The sequence below is a fragment of the Oculina patagonica genome, chromosome 3 (assembly GCF_052425735.1).
Source record: "Oculina patagonica isolate OP01 chromosome 3, crgOcupat, whole genome shotgun sequence".
Taxonomy (NCBI): Eukaryota; Metazoa; Cnidaria; class Anthozoa; order Scleractinia; family Oculinidae; genus Oculina; species Oculina patagonica.
In genome coordinates, this window is record NC_135760.1 from 28,497,262 (window position 1) to 28,517,674 (window position 20,413).

At 37.4% G+C, this 20,413-nt stretch overlaps 3 protein-coding genes across 3 annotated transcripts in view; 2 read left to right on the forward strand and 1 right to left on the reverse strand.

Moving 5' to 3' along the window:
• The window catches only part of LOC144647380 (uncharacterized), a 308,906-nt gene that overhangs the window by 158,187 nt on the left and 130,306 nt on the right, over positions 1-20,413 (forward strand). The gene's annotated exons all lie outside the window — the stretch shown is intronic.
• Positions 1-20,413, reverse strand: part of LOC144645921 (protein strawberry notch homolog 1-like) — a 161,662-nt gene that overhangs the window by 126,295 nt on the left and 14,954 nt on the right. Inside the window, exons 5-6 of the mRNA XM_078505435.1 lie at positions 6,290-6,456; positions 2,780-2,818 (exon numbers count right to left, since the gene is read on the reverse strand). Coding sequence (XP_078361561.1) covers positions 2,780-2,818; positions 6,290-6,456 — 206 coding nt within the window. The remainder of the gene's footprint in view (positions 1-2,779; positions 2,819-6,289; positions 6,457-20,413) is intronic.
• Positions 8,552-9,394, forward strand: LOC144645922 (uncharacterized). Its single transcript, XM_078505437.1, has one exon. The coding sequence runs from the start codon at positions 8,552-8,554 to the stop codon at positions 9,392-9,394; it is 843 nt and encodes a 280-aa protein (XP_078361563.1).

The following is a 20,413-nucleotide window of genomic DNA, read 5'->3' on the forward strand; positions in this document are numbered from 1 at the left end:
AAGATCTCAACACTGAATCCCGCAATTTTCGAAATGTTGTTTCTCTCCTTGAATTTAGAAAGCAAAAGATGAATTTTTGCAACAGTCGATTAACTTTGAATGCTAAACACAAACGAAGCAAAAAATTAGGGTTAACAAAGGTTTTCAACGGTTAACGGCAATTCTTTTGTAAAGAATAGAAGATATCAAGGTATCTTTTATTAATAGCTGTTAATCGGTGTTAACCGTGTGTTAACCGTTCAAATCACTGAAAATTCTTGTTAATCGTTCAGAATCACAGTTTTTACGCTAATTCAAAGTTGTAGCAGCCAACTAAGGGTAACTGGTGCGAATTGAGAGAGAAAAGTCCCATTTAGTACATAGAAACAGTCGTAGGCAATAGTCTGTTATTAACCGCCTGTTTGTCACGCCGCATCCATTTTGTCACGCTTGAGACATTGTGGCGTGACGCCATTGCTTTTCGCGTAATCCCACTCAAAAAACGCCTGTAACTTAATGCATTTCCGTTCTTTTCCCATGGAATGGTAAATACGTTACGTTTTGACTTTTTTTCTGTACTGAACGTTTCGTTTTATGACTTCATTTGTGTGAATTGTACTCTGGTCATTTCCAAGTATAAAGTGTATCGACTAAAGTGTTACAAAAATTGTTCTAATTACCATCGATGACGCACATAAAAACCAAAGTTTGTATTTTATCCGAAGTTTGAAAATGTAGACATTTGATGGAAACTTGCGTCAGCCCTTCAATAAAGCCATTTCCTATTCAAATCCTTGAAAAGACTCTGACTGAGTAGAATCAGTGAAAGTTCTGTTGACTCGATTGGTAACGAGGCTCCGAAAACCATTGTAATTGATGATTCCATGGATTAATAAAGGCTTGTCGTGGCAACGAGCAGCTGGTGGTAAAGAACTCAAAGACTACAAAAAGCTTAAGGCGTTTTATGGCAGAACTTTAACGCATTTTCTACTTATAAGCCAAGATATCGTTTACACAATCTTGGACAAAACTGTTGAAACACTTAGCAAATTTCCACTTATTTAGCCAACAGAACTCAGTTTTGCAACCCCCTCACCCCATTTCAATGTTGTGAATGCTTTAGTGTTTTTTAAAACAAAGCCTGTGGAACCGCAAACCTCAAGAAACAACATTGAGTAGGGGGGGCGGGGGATAAGATATTTTAACCCGCTGGCAAGTCGAGTCATTTGTGAAAAATGCGTGAAATGCGTATGTGTCAACTAGTTTTGTCCAAGATTGTAGAAGTAAAAATAAAACAATATTACAAGAGTTAGATTAGATTGCAAAATTTTTGGCTTTGCTCTTTTGACTGTTCTATAATAACAAGATTCTTAACATTTCCTGCCAAAAGTAGAACTACTGTCGAAGAGTAACATTCAAGATGGAAGACTCATTTCGACACCGCGCTGCAGCTATGTACGAGATGCAATTCTAAAACGTAAGGCAATTTCTGCCCATCGTTGATGTAGTTTGACCAAAAGTGCTCTTGTTCTATTTTGAAGGAAAGCGCAGATTTTAATTTCTCGCGTTCGTTTGTAGGTCCGTTCGTTTGTAGGTCCTTGTACAAGTGGTGGGCTTGTTGTAAATCATGCTCAACTAGTGCTGGAGAAAATAGGTGACCAAAGGAGATAAATAAAGCCTGCTGTTCACTTTTAAAAATTTTAGTAAAAAGCGTTTTCATAAAAAGATGTATTAAAATATTAATTAATGTGATGGAGGAAGAAATTTCATTTTTTTACAATCATCTTTTGTATCATGTACTGTTCTCAGAGTATGTTGTCTCAGACTTGCTTTCCCTTTTACATTTATAAATCTCATGATCTGTTATGTGCATCCCTCATAAAACAAAGTTGATTTGTTTATTTATTTAAGGCTGATTGCAAACATGACAGACAGAGTATATTCACTTTTAAAAAACAATTTGCAAACAAAATATTTCTGATGAAACTTGAGGTATTTGAAAATGTGATCAAACACTGTCTTGTGTGTTTAAACTATATCCTTCTCAAATGAGACTAAAAAAGAGAGCAAATGGGGAAATAAAACTACAGAATATGTTCTTTCATTATCCTTCAATATATATACCAGCCGCCTGAAGGGGTTTATTTACTAAATGTACGTGTGTACACTCGGAAGATAAATACGATCGAGTGCACTGACATATCCGCCATCTTGAATTTGAGCCTTCAGGGTCAGCAGTCGCTCCCAATCCCACATGCTTCAAAATGGCGCCTCGAAGCGTGGCAAAAGAGTTTCCCACTCCACTAAATGGACTAAATATTTTGAAGATCCGCTTTGACAATAATAAAGGAATGAAGAAAAAGTTCATCAAAGTTAAGGCCTCTGAAGCTTGATGCAACCCACATTCTATCGTTTTTCTTTTGTAAATGAACTCACGCAACACATGCCCAATCAATCGATTGATATTGTCTTGTATCCTGCTTCCATGACGTGGCCGTCAGTTCATGCTTTATTTATGAATTGGTAGTCCACAAAATAAGCATTTTCAAGGAACACAGATAAGGCATTGGATTCATAGGTCAAAAAACCGACAAGGTCAGCCAATGGACCTACCAAATCAATACAAAACTTTTAATCATTATTATTTGCAGTGAGAATTTGTCCTGTTGAAATTCCTTGTTGACACCTTGCCCTCAAAACACCCTTCTTTTATGTTTTCTAGATTTCAGAGTCACAGCAAATTAACACCTGTAGTGGTAATTATATAGATTGCATCACTAAGTAACAAAAACAAACTTACCAGCCACTGTTCTTCCTTTCCCAACACCAGCACCATCTCCTAAACAAATCATTACAATTATATCAAATAATTAAGATAGTACACACGCTCTCATTGGTCGATAGGATTTTGCAGAAAAAGTGATTAAAATTTCAATATTCACAAAAACATTTACAACACTGCATATCCTATTCAATATGATACCCCCCCCCCCCCCCCTCCCACACATATTAACACACTTTTGTTACAGCACCAGTTGAAATAGGGAGAAAAGAGTCGCTAGGACAGTGTTCACTCCAGCCCTGGAAGTGGCATAGTGGTGGAGGATTATGGAAGGGATTGGGTACGTATCGGAACTCCCGCTTCCTGTTACTTGTACTATCGGGTATGAGAGGCTGAAATAAAACATAAAATACAACAAAGAATAAAGAAAAGCTGCCTAGATAAAACTAGGAATGTTAAAATGGGTTTATAAAGTCAAGACTTTAATGTAAACAAATAAACAAAAAATCCCTAGTAAACCTAGACAAATAGTAAGAACTCGCTAATGAAGACCTTGACAAAATATGGAACTATCTCAATGTGGTGTTTCTTGGTGCAGAAAAGCTGTTTTACAGGGAGGGGGAAGTTATTTTCGAATCACAGAAGTGTTGCGGGACGACCAAATAGTGCGGCTGCGAAGGAGACTACGAATATGGTTTACAAAACTCTAAAAACCAAATGGTTCCTTCCAAAAACTGAATTCATAATGTTTTCTAAGCTCTTCATTATTTTATTTTACTATTAATGAAACTATTCGTAAATGCATTTTTCTGGAATACTGGAGTAATTTTCTAGTCTGTCGTCTGGTCTGGTCTGGTCGCCGTTGAAAGAAATGATCAGATAACACCGCATCTGTCTCGAAACAAAGATCGATGTCCCTTTAAAACCTAAAAATAAATACCGAACTAAAGATGGACATAAAAGAAACTTGTAAGATGCGTTATGTCAGATTAATTTTCGTAGAGGATGAAGCCAAGAAATGTATTCAAAAGCGTCAATTTCAAGACTCGTGAAGAAACCCTCGCATGCTTAATTAAATTTATTCACACAAAAGCAAAATTGTGATTTCTTATAGTGGACTGCTTTTGCATTCAGTTTTTTACTTGACTACTTTTACTGATCCTTCTATTAATGATCCTCTCTTCGAGGGCTGGTTGAGTTGCTGCTACAGTAATACACAAGTGACAATGACACAATGGTTGCGGGTAAAATAAGGGTGCAAGGAAGCGTGACTTGGGTCTAGGGGCCCAGGAGGGGGCCCTCCTGGGGGGAGTACTGATCAGGTAATACCGGGGGTAGCCACCCTGGGTTAAATGTTCTGGACCTGCCTCTAGGGGTGAGGTTCATATCCCACAGTCCCGAGGGATTGTGGGAACCAGGAGGGGGAGCTCCCCCTGGGGGAGTACAGATCAGGTGGTACCGGGGGTAGCCACCCTGGGTTAAATGTTCTGGACCTGCCTCTAGGGGTGAGGTTCATATCCCACAGTCCCGAGGGATTGTGGGAACCAGGAGGGGGAGCTCCCCCTGGGGGGAGTACAGATCAGGTGGTACCGGGGGTAGCCACCCTGGAATGGATATTTCTCCAGACCTGTCTCCAGTGGGCTAGAGGCTTGCTGTGGGGTAAAGTGCAGCCAATGGGTGCACTTCCCTACCACCAACCTTTAATATCAAACACCAAAAATTATACGATTAAGGTAAGTAAAATAGGACAACAGTCTGAGTTACAACATAAAACACTAGCCTTCATACAGGAATGATAGACTTAAGCAACCACTGTATACTATAGGACATATATAAGCAAACGCCAACTGTACAGTAAAGAACTGATTATGTGGGTAAAAAGGCGTAACGCAAGGGTTCCAATCATGGAAGGAGGGCGGGAAAAAGAACTTGTGAGGATCTGCATGAAGCAAACAATGATTGCAAGTGACGTGCGTGTTCGAACTAAAGGTAAAGGGCATGCGGAGGGCACGTGAGAGAGCTGACTGGAACCATTGTAAGGCCTGCATTTACAGATATGAACCTACGTTGGATTAGCTAAAAGATTAATTAAGGATGCATTGTTAAACATAGGAACCTGTTGTTGTCGCCCATACTTGGACTTTGGGATCGAATGATACTAGAGAGTTCAGAGCATGATGAGATTCCTAGGTATGCGAGACATTAGAGCTATGGGATTACACATCAGATAACATAAAAGTAGTCTATGAATAAAGTGTTACTAAACCAAATGTGCCTAGCTGTCTTGAGTGGTTTCTCTCAGGTCTCATTAACATCAGTTTTTTGTTCCCATAAACTTGAACTAAATTCCATCCAAAATTCAAAGTTATACTTTACATAACAACTTTGCTTTCTGAAGTCTCGAGAAGACGCAGAAAGTCCTTGATCAAGTCCATGATTTGTATTCGAAACACACTGATAATTGCATTGCGACACAGTCTTCGCGGCCCGGAAAGAAAGATGAATTTCTTCACACCAGCAAGGTTTTAGCAATCTGTACTTGCCCCAGAGAGGAAATTTATCTTGTTAAGCATAACAAACAAGACCTTGGAAGTTTGTAATCCCTTCCAAATTGGCACAAAAGACTCTGGCTTCAAATCGATCATCAATGACTTCAACGGCAACTTTTCTCTTTTGAGGTCAAATAGATGGTATGCAAAGCACAATGGGACTATGTCACTCGATTGTGCAATTTTGCAGATTTGTGTCGACAAATACATCAAGCCCATTTTATTACTCCTGGCCTCCAGCCGGAGTAATAAATATTTACAAAAGCAAAATTTCACTTGTCCTACCTCCTATTTAGTTTGAATTCACAATATCTTAAACTTGAGATGTTCTCTTGATATCATTTTTATCAATTTTCACTTCTTAACACTCAAAGAAATTCGTACGCAAATGAATGCTTAGAAACCAAGCTCTGAAATGTAGAGAGAAGTCTGGGCATCACAAAAGAAACATGGCGACATTTTCTTTCGAAACCACTTTTGCACGGTTTTTTGAAACTGCTTCCTGTAATGGGATAAAAACTTTATGCAGAATAGGAGTTTGATAATCCAATAGATGCATTTGCTGTGTTCAAAGTTCAATAAAAAGCAAAGTGGTTGGCCATTTTCCTTGCAAGTACTTGCAATTATCTTCAGTTGATATTTTCTCAAACATAGCGAAAGACATCCCTCGAGGTGACCGACAGGCATCACTGGCAAACAGCTTTGCAGAGGAAGGAAAAGGCATCGCACAGCAACAAAGCATTCAGGTTGTTATAATTATGTTTATTCAGTGACGTCTTGAAAAGTTTATTATGAATATTAATTAGGCCTTTGAGAACTCGAAGCTGAGATGTTTCCGTAGATAAGCCGCACCCCCAATTTTTTAATTAAATTTTAAAAGGTGCAGCTTATACATGGATCTTTATGGTACCTTGCAACACCACCTTTTTCTAAAATACTGGTCATATAAATAATATTATTTTGACAACAAGTTTGTTACCTATCAAAAAGCCAGCTCTTGTCCCATCTTCTAAGATTGTCTCATGCTGCTGACAAGCATAAACAACAGCTTCCAGTTGCAGTGCAGATAAATGGCAGCTGTCTATCACTTCTTGAGGAAGCGTCAGGCGATACCAAACATCAGGAGGAGTTACACTTGATAGTGAGCTTCAGATAAAATAGATAATTTATTCAATCAACAGCATAAATATCAGAAATCAAAACATCTACTGAATAACAACTGTTCTTCTACTGAATGACATCTTAAAATGTTGTAAAATATTAAAATGCGATCTCTGGTTAAAAATATGATTAAAAACAAGCTTTCAACTACCAGTCTGTAGTCTTTGATAAGTAATAAATAAAAAAAGTGCGAACGTTAAAATATATACTATAAAAAGTGTGAAAAAGCAAAATTATAACAAAATAATAAAAATGTGTGTGCGGGTAAAAATGCTAATGAGAGGTTCAAAAATAAAACTGATTATTGTCTTGGTAATTGTTTTGTATTATTGTCAGCATTGTTCGTAATTGCTGTGTGCCAGGATTCCAAATTTTTCTAATGTGAAAATTTACCTTATCAACCACGCGCGCACTGTCAAAGTCGATGGAATGGTTGTTCAACCAGGCATGTGAAGCGATGTTAGAACCTTTTTTGAGGTTTTTGTGTTTCTAAAGACTATGTTCTTTTTTCCTTTTCCTCATTCCTGTAAAATGATTACCGGCCATTGCAATAAATCTTTGGAACAGCCAGAGAATTCTTCTGAGTGTACGACTCCGCCAAGCTACAAAAGAACTTTGGCACTATGATCACCGACTCTTGAAACACCTTCGGCAAAACACCAACAAGAGTGACTCTTGAGCAAAAAAGAGAATGTGACAGGAAAATCTTCTAGGAGATCCCTATAGTTTGCACAGAAATATTAAAGAACTTTAGAAAGCCATGATGACAACGTGAACGAAAACATCACCAAACAAAAATAAAGGTTTAATGAGCAGAATAAAAGCCCTGCACGTGCGTTTTATATCCTGGTACATTTCTTGGCCGTTCTCTGGAAAACCACAACGTCAAATGACCAAATTTCTGCGTATTTTAAAGAGAGTGAACAACGTCGGCTAAATTTTCGAATTTCTATTTGATGATGAACGCTTTCTGACATATTTAGCTCCAGCTTGTTCCTAAACCAATAGATACACTGAATACATTTGGATAATAGCGAGGTTCTCCAGTAAAATATTAATTTATCTTGCAGGCCTTGTCCTTGGCGTCGCCGTTGTTATTACCAAAGCTCCCTATTATTGTCCATGGACGTGGAAAACATTATCAAAGGAATCGGAAATCATAATCGATCACGACGGCCAAGTGTATGCAAACTTGTAGCGCAATACTTTGTGTTGACAGCATCTATCAATATTAATCGCTTAGTTGTCAAGAAATTAGTGGTCTGATCAATCAGATCGTGGTACCAGAATCTGGTATCATGGATCGGCAGTTTTAAAGGATTGTCCACAGGCTCCCGCGCCCCCATACTCCCCCTCAGGCCCCCCTCTTTACTCGGGAGCCTGTTTGCAGGCTACACACAAACATTTTTATTGTATATATTTTAACGTTCACGTTTTTTGTTTTTTTTTTATTTATTACTTGTCAAAGACTACAGACTGGTAGTCGAAAGCTTGTTTTTAATCATATTTTAAACCAGAGATCGCATTTTAATATTTTACAATGTCTTACCCTGGTTACGCAGCTATTTTTAAATCTTTAAATGTCTTAATGCATTTAATACTGCAAAAAGAAGCAAGATTTGCAGTTTCACCTGGTTTAATGCTTGTTTATAAAAAGCAATAATTTGGAGCTTTGTAGTTATAAATAAAAATTATTAGTAAGAGCAATAATATTATTATCTTTTTAAACCTCTCATCATTATTTTACTGAGTTTCACATTTTACCAACATTTCATTTCTGTTGAGTTTATTTACAGAATGTTGCAACTTAATGCACTGTTCACTACGGAATTACAAATGCAACAAAGTTTATGACCCACACACCAAATATCTATTGACCCACTGACTGTGTGAGTGAAACTGCTTTGCATTCTGCAAAACAGTAAAAAAACTGAACAACAAGAGTCTGGGGAATCCATTCGTAGCGAGCAGACGTTGCTTTCGAGTCTCCGAGGAAGACCAAACCAAACGCGAACTTACTTGTAATTTCACCGTCCAAAACATTCCCTGAAGTTTAAATGAAGTTGTCTTAAAGAAAAATATGACTGGGAAAGGAAAAAGGAAAAAAGAGAAGCGAGCCAGACCAAGTAGTTCAACTGGTGATGAACACGAAGAAAATGGCCGCCATTACGAAGAACTCTTCGCGCGCTACAAAGCACTGGAACAAAAAGATGCCGAGAAAAGTGTGGAAATAGCGAAACTAACTGCTCTCCTCCAGGAGGCAAGAGACAATTTAAAAACGCTAAACGACAAAGTAGTCGCTCTCGAGGCTTCAGTTCAGTTTACGCAAAAGGAACATGATGAAGTGAAGGACCGTTTGGCGACGTGCGAAAAAGACCAGATCAGACAAGAGAACGAGTTGACCCGCCAAAGCATTTACAGCCGGAGATGGAACTTGCTGTTCTTCAAAATTAACGAGAGCAAAGACGAGAATTGCCACCTGCTCGTAAAAGATGTATTGACAAACAGTCTCAAATTTGAAGAAGAGTACGTAAACAACATTCCATTATGTGGTGTCCATCGGCTAGGCAAGAAACGTCTGGACGCCAACCAGCCAAGACCAATAATCATACGGTTTACCTGCCGAGCTGACAGAGACCAGGTTTGGCGCCAGCGTCGTCATCTGGCAGGATCTGACGTAAGGATGGCTGAAGACCTCCCCTTCCATGTCTGCGAAATTAGAAAGAACATTCTCGTTCCTGCTTTAAAGAAAGCCAAAGCTGTCCCCAGTGTGAAAGCATCCATCGTCGGTGACAAGCTTGTAGTAAACGGCTGGCGTTACACCTTTAACAAAATCCCAATGAAATGGCGAAACGATCAAGTCTTACAGCTAGATGTTCCTGCCGAAGAAAGCCAAGATGATGACGATCCCAACCCGCCCTAAATCGAATCATCCCAAGAAACGCCAGAGATTACATAGTTTTTTTTTTTTTCTAAGAAAATTGATTTAAATCACAAGTAAGTAGTTGAGTATTTTTTACTCCCTTTGATTTAAACCGTCAACCTGTCAAATGGCAGGTCTGACCTTATATATTTCTATCTGACGCTGTGTATTGATCTTCAAAGGGGGCTCAATGAACTTGCTCCAATAACATCCATAAGCTTCGACCAGACTGAAACGCGAATTTAAGTATGTTTCCTTCGCGTTCAGGTCTCTCTAGATCTCTTAATATTTCGTTTATTATTGTGTACACTAATCTCGTAACAACTTTTTCTTTCGTAAATATTATCAAAATTTGGATTCTCAATGTTATTTGTATTTTAGTTCAGCAATTTCCCACTTTAATTTTTTGGAAAACAATTTTGTTTGATTGTATTTTCGTTGTTTACACAAGAAGATATATGCAAATTTCAAAACTAAAATTCGCCGCATTTAAGTCGAGTGCTAAGAAAACTCTTCAAACAAATATGTTAATTCAAGACCATCAGGGAATTATGACAACTCTGACACCTCTTTATGAATAGTCCTATTGATATCAAATGTTTGTCAGTGAACATTAGAGGCTTGAACAAATCACTAAAGCGCCGCACCGTCTTCAGGTGGCTTCATCATCAAAATTGTTCTTTTGTTTTCTTACAAGAAACCTACAGCTCAAAAGAATGTGAAAATGTTTGGCAAGCGGAATGGGGCGGCGAGGTGTTTTTTAGCCACGGCACAAATCATAGTAAAGGCACCATGATTCTTATCAATCCTAAAATAAAGTGCAAAGTTGAAAAGAAAATCTGCGACAAAAACGGGAGATATATTATATTAGATATAGCGCTCGCAGACACTCGAATTGTACTCGTCAACATTTACGCTCCAAACGATGTTAATCAACAAGTCGTCTTTTTCAAAGAGCTTCAAGGACACCTCCAAGAATTTTCTGAAGAAACAATCATAATAGGTGGCGATTTTAACTGCACATTATCAGAAAAAGATAAAAAAGGAGGTAATCCAAGTAACCGAAAGCATTCGGTAGTCGAAGAAATCCACAAATTATGCAACCTTTACGATCTAAATGACATTTGGCTTTCTCTTAACCCAGATGCAGAAGAGTTTACGTGGAGAAATAAATCGTTTAAAATTCAATGCCGCCTCAACTTTTTCTTAATTTCTAAAAAGTTGAATGATTTAACCGAAAATTGCAAAATCCTATACGCACCCGAAACAGATCATTCGGCAATAATGATTCACTTAAAATCCGATGAACTGAAGCATAAAAAAGGTCCTGGCTTCTGGAAGTTAAACCAATCGCTCCTTAAAGATGAAACCTATGTCTCCGGTTTGCGTGCAGAAATTCCCAACTTTAGGCAAAAATATAAAGACGTCGAGGACTTAACCCTCAAATGGGATTTAATTAAGATGGAAATAAGAGGTTTTACCATTAAATATTCTAAAAATAAAGCAAAGAAAAGAAGATCTACGAACTATCAACGAATCTATCTATCTATCTATCTATCTATCTATCTATCTATCTATCTATCAACGAACTTTACAAGAATGCTGAAAAACAACCCAATAACAAGCAAACTATCAACGAAATCTATCATGTTAGATCCCGCTTAAAAAATATCATGCAACATAAGACGAATGGTACGATTCTTAGAAGCAAAGTCAGGTGGCATGAGCACGGGGAACGAAATACAAGATATTTCTATGGTTTAGAAAAAAGAAATTTTGAAAGAAAGACAACTACAAAATTGAAACTTTCAGACGGCAGTTTTACTAACGACCAATCAAAAAGTGGCCATGCACCCTCGGGGAAATAGCAACTGGCCGCTTAATAGAGGTTGGCCGCTTAATAGGGGTTTGTCAGAAATTAGCATAAGGTCTTTTTAAAAGGTAACATTATTTCAATACAAAATAAGGTGAAAAGGAATAACGGAATCACAGGAAGACGACAATAAACCTGTGTTTGAATGATTTTATCGGCCGTCACGGTCTGAGATTGTTGGAAATTAATTTAAATATCGTATATAACATTCTTATTGGCCGCTAAATAGAGGTAAAACAATAGAAGAACGCTCATCGGGGCGGCAGAAAGGTGGCCGCGGCCGCTTAATAGGGGTGGCCGCTTTAAAGGGGTTATATTTACAGTATTTTACTGACAATATTTTCGGGTCTTTAGTAACTGGCCGCTTAATAGGGATTGGCCGCTTAATGGGTGGCCGCTTAATAGGGGTTCGACTGTATATTATCACACCCTAGATCACTATATAAGCCTGAACTCCGTATTATAATAAAACTTGATAATGATGACAAGGCGTCATCGAAACGTCGTTCTATTTTCCTATCGCTTATTTTTCTTCTCAAATGTTTCACAAAACATTTTGTTATTCGAAAGCTACAAAAACACTTATAAATATCACTTAACACATTTAATGATGTTGCAATTAGCGAAGCGCACTAATGACGTCACAGAATTTGACCCCCGGTGTGAGTCAAAATTCGGACACCGCTCTGTAAGAGCAATGTATGGTTGGCGGGCACTTTGGAGGCATATTTAGCGATTGTTTCACAAAACCATGGCCAGATTGGCTCGGACTTCGGAAAGCCTTACCTGTGCAACGTAGAAAGCTCAAACCGTGGTTTGAAACAAAAGGTTTGTCAAACAGAGCGATTATTCAATAAATGTGTAAAATGTTTTACTCTCAGTTATTGAATGGATTATAAAGGCCCGATTTGCTGCCGGGATTTGCTGAAAGAAAACATTTATTTTTATGAGAAATGCAAAGAGTTTACACTGTTCTTAGTGGCACATTTTGCAACACAACAGAGCTAACCTCAGATTTATGCCACCACAAAATTACACAAAGAAACGCTCGTCCGATCGGTCCCCTTGCCTGACCCGAATATTTAAAGAGGTCAATTTGGTTACACGATTGTCGTGGCAAATACTATTTAATATACACTGTTCGAGCTCGGCAGCTGTAGCTGCAGTCTGTAATAGTAATGGGGATAAATAATAGCTTTATTTAAATCAAACCCGCCGTCAATTCCATTAGAAAGGCGTTTGAATAGCATAATATTTTCGCCCTCTATCTATCATGTGTCGAAACAGATCGGATGGCCGGCGATCAGTGCCGTCAAATTCGGGAAGAATTCTGAACTTCTTGCAACCGACGATCTTTCCGGTGCCTAAATGAAGCAAACATACAAGTGCTATCCTTCGCAATTATATAATTCGATAGTAATTCGCTATCCGCCGCTTAAATTTCTCGGCAGCCTGAATAATTTTGCACTGGAAATCAAGGTGTCATTACCGGATCTTCGACTAATAAATTCAATTTTGGGCCACTTTTTGGATACCTTCAATCTGTTTTTCACTTACTAAAGCAAAAATGTTTGAAATCTATCATTTTTCGAGCCTTTCGAGAATCTCGGCCTCAAATTGTGCCTTTCTCGCCCTTTTTTTCTTGTCAAGAATGCGTCCCCTCCATACAAAGCCTTTGCCAAAACTAAAATTGTTGTCCGACTCACGACTCACTGTGGTGAAATCTATTTTTAGTAATAGTGCACTTTGTTACTTATTTTCGCGGGGCTTAATTTTCGCGATTTTCGCGATTTTCAAAAAATCGCGAAATTAAAGACCCGCGAAAAATTAATTCTAAACGATTTCTATTGTATTTTTTATGCTAATTATATAGCTGTCAGTAAATCCTATATTGTCAGCGCAGCTATTTTTCCTTAATTTCTGAGAACTGTCCAATTTGAGATTAAATTTGGATAGTTTCGAATAGGACTTTCAGGTAAAATGCGCAAACTGTCCAATTATTTAAGAAAAATTGGACAGTTTTGTCTCAGCCAATCAAATCGAAGGAAAAGCGACATGTGACGGATATCAGCCAATTAGCATTAAGCATAGCGTCAGCCCGGTAAACTTGTCGCATTGTTAGTCGACAATGGCGGAATTTTTAAGGCAAGTTTGCTACGTTTTTCCATTCCTTTTGAGCTTTCCAGCAATAGTAACAACAAAGAGAAATTTTTTACGTTGCCAGAGGAGGAGCTAGCTACACTAAGAAGCAAAAACTAAGAGCAAAACGCCTCTAATAGTACAAAACTTGGGTGAACGTAAGTGCAGCGAAGGGAAGCAAGAAATCTGTCAGATATTCATCGCCACGAGCTGGATGCAATTCTTTGTCGTTTATGCTGAAATTCGAAAAGAAAACACGGCCATGAAGTTTGAACAAAATAGTGGAAAGGAGTATGTCAGATTCAAGAAGTTGTAAAGCTCTTCGGACACTTTGTTTACGACTTTCGTTGATTGATGCAGTGTTTTCACTCACTTTGTAGCAAGCTTCGCAAACTCAGGTGAATAAAATTGCACTGTTTTGTTTAATTTTTATTCGTGAAGACAATGCTTTGAGTGAGTTGCATGTGCTGTGTTATGCCTACTATTGTTGACTGTTTTTCCCGCTCTGGACATATAAAAAAGTTTATTATTTACGCTGGATTGACTGACTAAAAGCTATATAATTAATATGTAACCGGACTACATGCTTGTCCAATTTGGAAATAATTAGATTCAAAAAATTCCTCTGACAGCCAAATTGGACTCGGCCTACGGCCTCGTCCAATTTTGGCTGCCCTCGGAATTTTTTTCATCAAATTATTTCCAAATTGGACAGCATGTAGTCCAATTACGTATACTAATCACGTATTTTGGGCCAAATCGCGAAAATTAAGTCTCGCGAAATATTCCTGTTCCATTTTTGCGAAATTAAGTGCCCGCGAAAATAAGTAACAATAAGGTGATGTTGCAATTCTAAATTGTGCAACTCAGCAGAAATAATCAATTGTCACGAAATGAGTTCCCTTTGGTTAACTATTAGCAACGTTTTAGTGTGTTCGTGCGGGTAATGTTTGACCTCCTGACCTCTTTCAGTGCTTTGGCTAAATTAAAGGCACGGCGCCGCACAGTAAAATCTTTAGAAAAGCAGTCACTTGAGAAACACACAAGTCGTGTTTGCGTTAGTCACGGAGTGAACGTGACATGAATTGGGACGCCAATGAGAGGCGGCTGTATTCGCAGGCTAAATCACGCCAAAATAAAGAGTAGACTATAAAGGCTATCCCATTGTGTTTCTCCGTTTAGCGTCTTCCGACAAGCTTTTGGTAATTCCCCTGGCGCGATGACGTGTATCCCGTGCTTTGACACATTCTTGCTGAGCTTGCAACTTACGTTTCGATTCTCAAAATACCGTAAACTCAAAACAAAAATTGGGATATCCAGAAAATAAGTCGTTGTTTTGCAATATTTAACACGTTCCGGGTAAATTGTACGACTTGTACTCGCTCCGAGCCAAACGCTTGAGTAACACAACAATAAATATTTCACACAAACAGAGCGCAGAGTATTCAAACTGAAAATAGGTGAATGATTATTTATAGCTACAAGCGAGAGATCGCGTGACATGGGTCTGACGTAGTGGTAGTTTTAAATAGCTTGGACATGTCCAAGCGGTCTTTGTTTTCGCTATGTGATTTTAGGTTAAATTAATATTAGCGCCTAAATACTTGTACTAGTAAAAATTGCGTTCTTAATCGTTTTAAACTTCGCTGCCTTCGAGCGCTGAACCCCTTACATTCTTAATTGGTTATGTGACGTAAGATTTGGGCTACTCACGTTTTTGATTTTTATATAATGTTTGTAAATTTGACAAGTCACGTTTTTTCTACAAGAACGGAAGTGCTAAAGCACAACTATAGAGCGACACTTTACAAGTCACGCGCTTTGATCACCCACAGCGGAAAGTATTCCCTTGAGAAATTAAAACAGTCCCTTGAGAGTTAACAAGAATGCAATCCCTTCCGGTTCAGATTTTAGCCCAGGTAAACGCTATTCTACTTTTTTTGCTTGTAAACAAGCAAAAAAAGTCGAAAAAATGAAAAATCACCAGGTACAGATGGGTTACAGACAGAATTCTATAAACACTTCTGGAAAGAACTACACTCCGATATGTTACAATGTTTTGATTATGCCTACGATAGCGGAAAACTATCGATATCTCAAAGACGGGGAATTATTACACTCATCCCGAAACCAAACAAAGACACCACTGTACTCGACAATCTCAGACCAATATCTCTTCTTAATACTGATTATAAAATTTTAACGAAAGTCATTGCAAAACGGCTAGAAAAGGTTCTTCCAAAAGTTATTAACCCCGATCAAACCGGTTACATCAAAAACCGGTATATTGGTGAAAATGTTCGTTTAATTTCTGACATCATGAAATACACAGACGAGAACAACATTCCTGGAATCGCCCTTTTTATAGACTTCAAGAAAGCTTTTGATACCATTGAATGGGAATTTATTAACAGCTGCCTTAAAAAATTCAATTTCGGACCTGACATTCAAAATTGGGTCAAAATTTTTTATAACAATGTTTCAAGCTGCGTTCTCAATAATGGATTCGCATCAGAATTTTTTACCGTAGAAAGAGGTGTAAGACAAGGTTGTCCCTTGTCCGGACTATTGTTCGTAATTGGCATAGAAATACTCACGAGGGCAATTAAAAACGATACCACCATAAAAGGCATCAATGTAGGTGAGAAAGAAATTAAAGTTTCTCTATATGCAGATGATACCACTGTTTTTGTACGTGACCTGGATTCTGTTGACCACCTGCTAACTCTACTTGATAAGTTCAAAAACCTCTCCGGCTTAGAAATTAACACCACAAAGTCTGAAGGAATGTGGCTTGGTCAATGGAAAAATAATGCCGAAACTCCTTTTGGCTTCCGCTGGCCGCGGGACCCAATAAAAGCTCTTGGTATTTTCTTTTCTTATGACACAAATAAAACTAACGAGTTAAACTTTGCAGAGAAAATTCGAAACTTAGAAAAGACGCTTAACAGTTGGAAAAGAAGAAATTTAACACTTTACGGGAAAATAAACATTGTTAAAACTTTCGGACTTTCTAAATTAATCTATAACGCCTCTGTTCTTGTTATCCCAGAAAAATTTATCAAAGAGATCGAGAAATTAATATTCAACTTTATTTGGGATGGAAAACCTGCAAAGATAAAAAAATCAACTATCATCGGTGAGAAAAAACACGGCGGACTCAAGATGACTGATTTTGACATAATGAATAAAGCTTTAAAAGTCGCTTGGATACCACGTTTGCAAACCAGAACTGACGCATCCTGGAAGATTATCCCCGAGATTGCGTTGGAAAATTATGGAGGACTGTCTTTTCTGACACACTGCAATTATGATATCAATTCCCTGCAACTTAACCGCCTCCCAAGTTTCTATCACGAAGTCTTAAAACATTGGCAAAGCACAAAACAACCTTTTCAAAACGTTACATCTCCACACGATGAAATAATTTGGAATAACCGCAACATAAAAATCGAAGGCAAAACACCTTTTTATAAAAACTGGTTCAAAAAAAATATTCTACGTATTAAAGACCTTCTTCAAGACGACGGTAATTTCCTTTCTTTTAATCAATTCTCCGAAAAATTTCATCTTGAAACACCTTTCACTTTATATTTTGGATTGATAAATTGCATTCCGTCGAATTGGAAATTAGCAATAAAAAGAAATCCCCGGCAAATGCCGGAAAATGAAAATACAACTAATCAAATCTCTACCAAAACCGTCTACTCCGTTATGATAAAAAACGCCTTTTTACCCCCCACCGCTGAAGGCAAAATCTTAAGGTATGGTTTTAATCCAGCAAACATAAACAGAGTTTATGAATTACCTTTCCAGATAAAAAATGACATTAAGATATCAATGTTTCAATTCAAGATTATTCATAATATTCTTCCAACAAAGGTTAGCCTTTTTAAGGCCAAAATATCGGATAATGACATATGCCCTCAATGTCTCACTGACAGACATTCTTTAGATCACATGTTTTTGCACTGCCCTTCAACTTTAGCTTTTTGGAATTTATTTCAAAATTGGTGGTCCAGCAAAACTAAAGAAAATATTACCTTATTAAACTCTATGATTTTATATGGAATTTTTGACAACAAGATTCACATGTACGCTTTAAACTACACGCTTCTTATTGCTAAGTACTCCATATACTGTAAAAGCTTACACGACGAAAAATTATGTTTCAACAGCTTTCTCGCACTCTTAATGGACAAACTTAATATACAAAGAGAAATTGCCATACAAAATAACAGTCTTAATAAGTTCAATCAAACATACGGAAATCTCTTGTAATTTTTTTTTTCTTTTATATTTTTTCCTTTTTTTTTTCTCTGTGCATTATTCTTTTTTTTTTTTTTAAAAAAAACTAAATTCTTTTGTCGTAACTTGTTTTTTTTTTCATTGTAACTAAATATGATAGTTATATGCATTGTTCATAAAATTATAATCTCAAGTAGCTAATCTCAATATCCTGTAGAACGCTTCTGTTATATGTACGCTGTATGGTCTACTGTAACTTAATCTTGTAAATACTATCAACACTAATAAAAAAAAATAAAGTAAAAAAAAATGAATGCAACAAAACAGAAAATAACAAAATAAAGCGCACTGGCGAGAAAAAACTCTAAAAAAAAATAAAAATAAAACTGTCATTTATTTGTTGAATTTGTTTAGCTGCGGTGTGGTAATAAACCTGGTGTGTATTTAATAATCTGATACATGTATATATATTTATATATTTCTGCATGGTAGAGTGCCCATTTACAATTGCCACTAAAATTTTAAGAACTTTTAAACTTAAAAAGATCCCTGTTAATTTTATACATGTTCTTTGTTCTTTAGAATCCCTATGGCAGACTCAGATGAATGGCTTATCTATTAGATTTGTGGATACATGGGCTGGGATAGTTAAAGGCCCATTGCCAGCTTATGTTTACATGTCAGATCATAACATTTGGTATAAATTCCTGCCTTTGGGGTTATGAAAGAGGTTGGCGCTCTTTGTAGAGGGCATGAGGTTCTGCTACTTACATGCAAAATTAATTACCAGAAAAAAAAGGAAAAGGTAATAAAAATATTTTATCGCAGATGCTTGTTATTCTACCCACCCTACATTATGGCACTTGAAATCTTGCATTCAGAATGATATTTGGCACATTGTACTAAGAGGGTGATATGATTAAACACTACAATAAAATGTCACACCAGAGCAAGTCATACCGGTGCAAGGTTACCCTGGTTACTGTACCACTATAAAAGTTTATTACGGTGTGATGTAAACATGAAATATGACTTGGCTGATGACTGTTTGCTTCATATATATATTTTTTTAAAAGGCAATGTAAAACTCAGCACACCCCAAATATGGCTTATGTACAGACAGAATTAATTTTTCATCTCACACCAGGGATCATGTAAACACCCCCCTGACACTGCACTGCCACAATAAACATTTGTATTCATTTGGTATCCTACTTTGATGTAATTTTTTAGTTTACACTTTTTTGTGCACTTGAACAATAAGTACCAGTCTATGAAAAAAAGTACAGAATGATTTTCTTTGTTTTTTATAACTAAAACATCAAGTTGACAAGTACAAAGGGTTTGTTCAACTGGGAGACTGGGGTCTGGGTGACTAATAATAGAATGAAAACAATAATACTGTTTTGAGAGAGCCAGAAACTTGGATTTGGGAAACTTAAAACTATTGACACCAGTCCCTCTCCTGTTTAATCGACGTGGGTGACTACGCAAGTAAACTACCGCGTGTTGAAATCGTTATACAGCCGTAACCAGGGGGGCTGGCAGCTACCTTTGATCTTGCCGCTTTTTAGCTTTCTATGATCGCCCCAGTAAAGAAATCTGTCAATCATTCGAGAACCGTACGGAGCATGCGCACAATGCATTGGCAAAAAGGAAACAACATGGCGTCGCGTGTCGAGTTGACTGTAGAAAATGAATTCGCTGTTGGTTATTGCCGCTTATTTGCCGTTAGAGTTTTTTGTGGCAGTTCTGAGACAATCAAGACTAATGAAATGAAGGATCAGCTTTGTTTTAGGTTAGTAGAGCAGTTAAAAATTTAAATGAGCAAGGAGCCAGTGACATGTTTCGGGACAAGTTTCTGAATACATACTGCGTGGGCTGAGATTTTCCCAGTCGAGTGTTATCTCATCTTCACGCCAGCAAAAGAAAATATTTCAATCGCAAGTCTCCTTCACTTATATAGAAAATCAGTAACAGCGTCGAAGTGTTTCACGACTGCCCCTGCTAAGGCCCGAAGCACTCTGTAGTCTACCGTATTGTCAAGTAGGCTTGAACTTAGCTTTATTAAAGGTTACATTTATATACAGTACCTGTCTCAAGTTCTGTGTCTTTATACAAGCTTAGTTTGCATATGAAACATCGAATTTATTTTTAGAAATTCATCTTCTGATCGAATGTTTTATGGGAGCATTTATTTCTAGAACCGAATATTGCATATGAAGTGCCGAGTTGCTTTCGGTTGAAAATCGAATTTCAAAGCATTTTCCATCATGTCCATGCGAATGTGCCCACAGGAGAACAAATGTTTTCATGTTTGATTTCGATTTTTCTTTTTTTCCCCTTTGCCGGTGCAAGATCGAGGTGAAGTCAAGGCAAAGAAATCCAAAAAGAATAAATTAATTTCTTCACTTAAATTTAAATGGAAAAAGTAATAATAAAAATTGCAGAGGGTATGACTTCAATTACCTAAACTGTGCAATCTGAAGTGCCTTGCTTACACATGCAGAAACTGTTGATTATGTTTTGGGTAAATTCTTCGGTTGAACAGGGTCAGAGGGATCACAATTTAATTACAGCAAATAAAGGGGGTGGCAAAGTCAATGCTTGTCTTATGTACTGAAACACTTCAGCACTGGAAAAATGATAAATTTGCCCATCAACAATAGAATGACTGTTGCAAACAAGTACATTGAGCTACCATACTTAATTTTCTCTCCCAGGGTTAATTTCACATCTCCAAGTGAGCTACTCATGGG

Bases quoted from the DNA above. Each gene is read 5' to 3' on its own strand.
- LOC144645922 (XM_078505437.1), top strand. From the start codon at position 8,552: ATGACTGGGAAAGGAAAAAGGAAAAAAGAGAAGCGAGCCAGACCAAGT.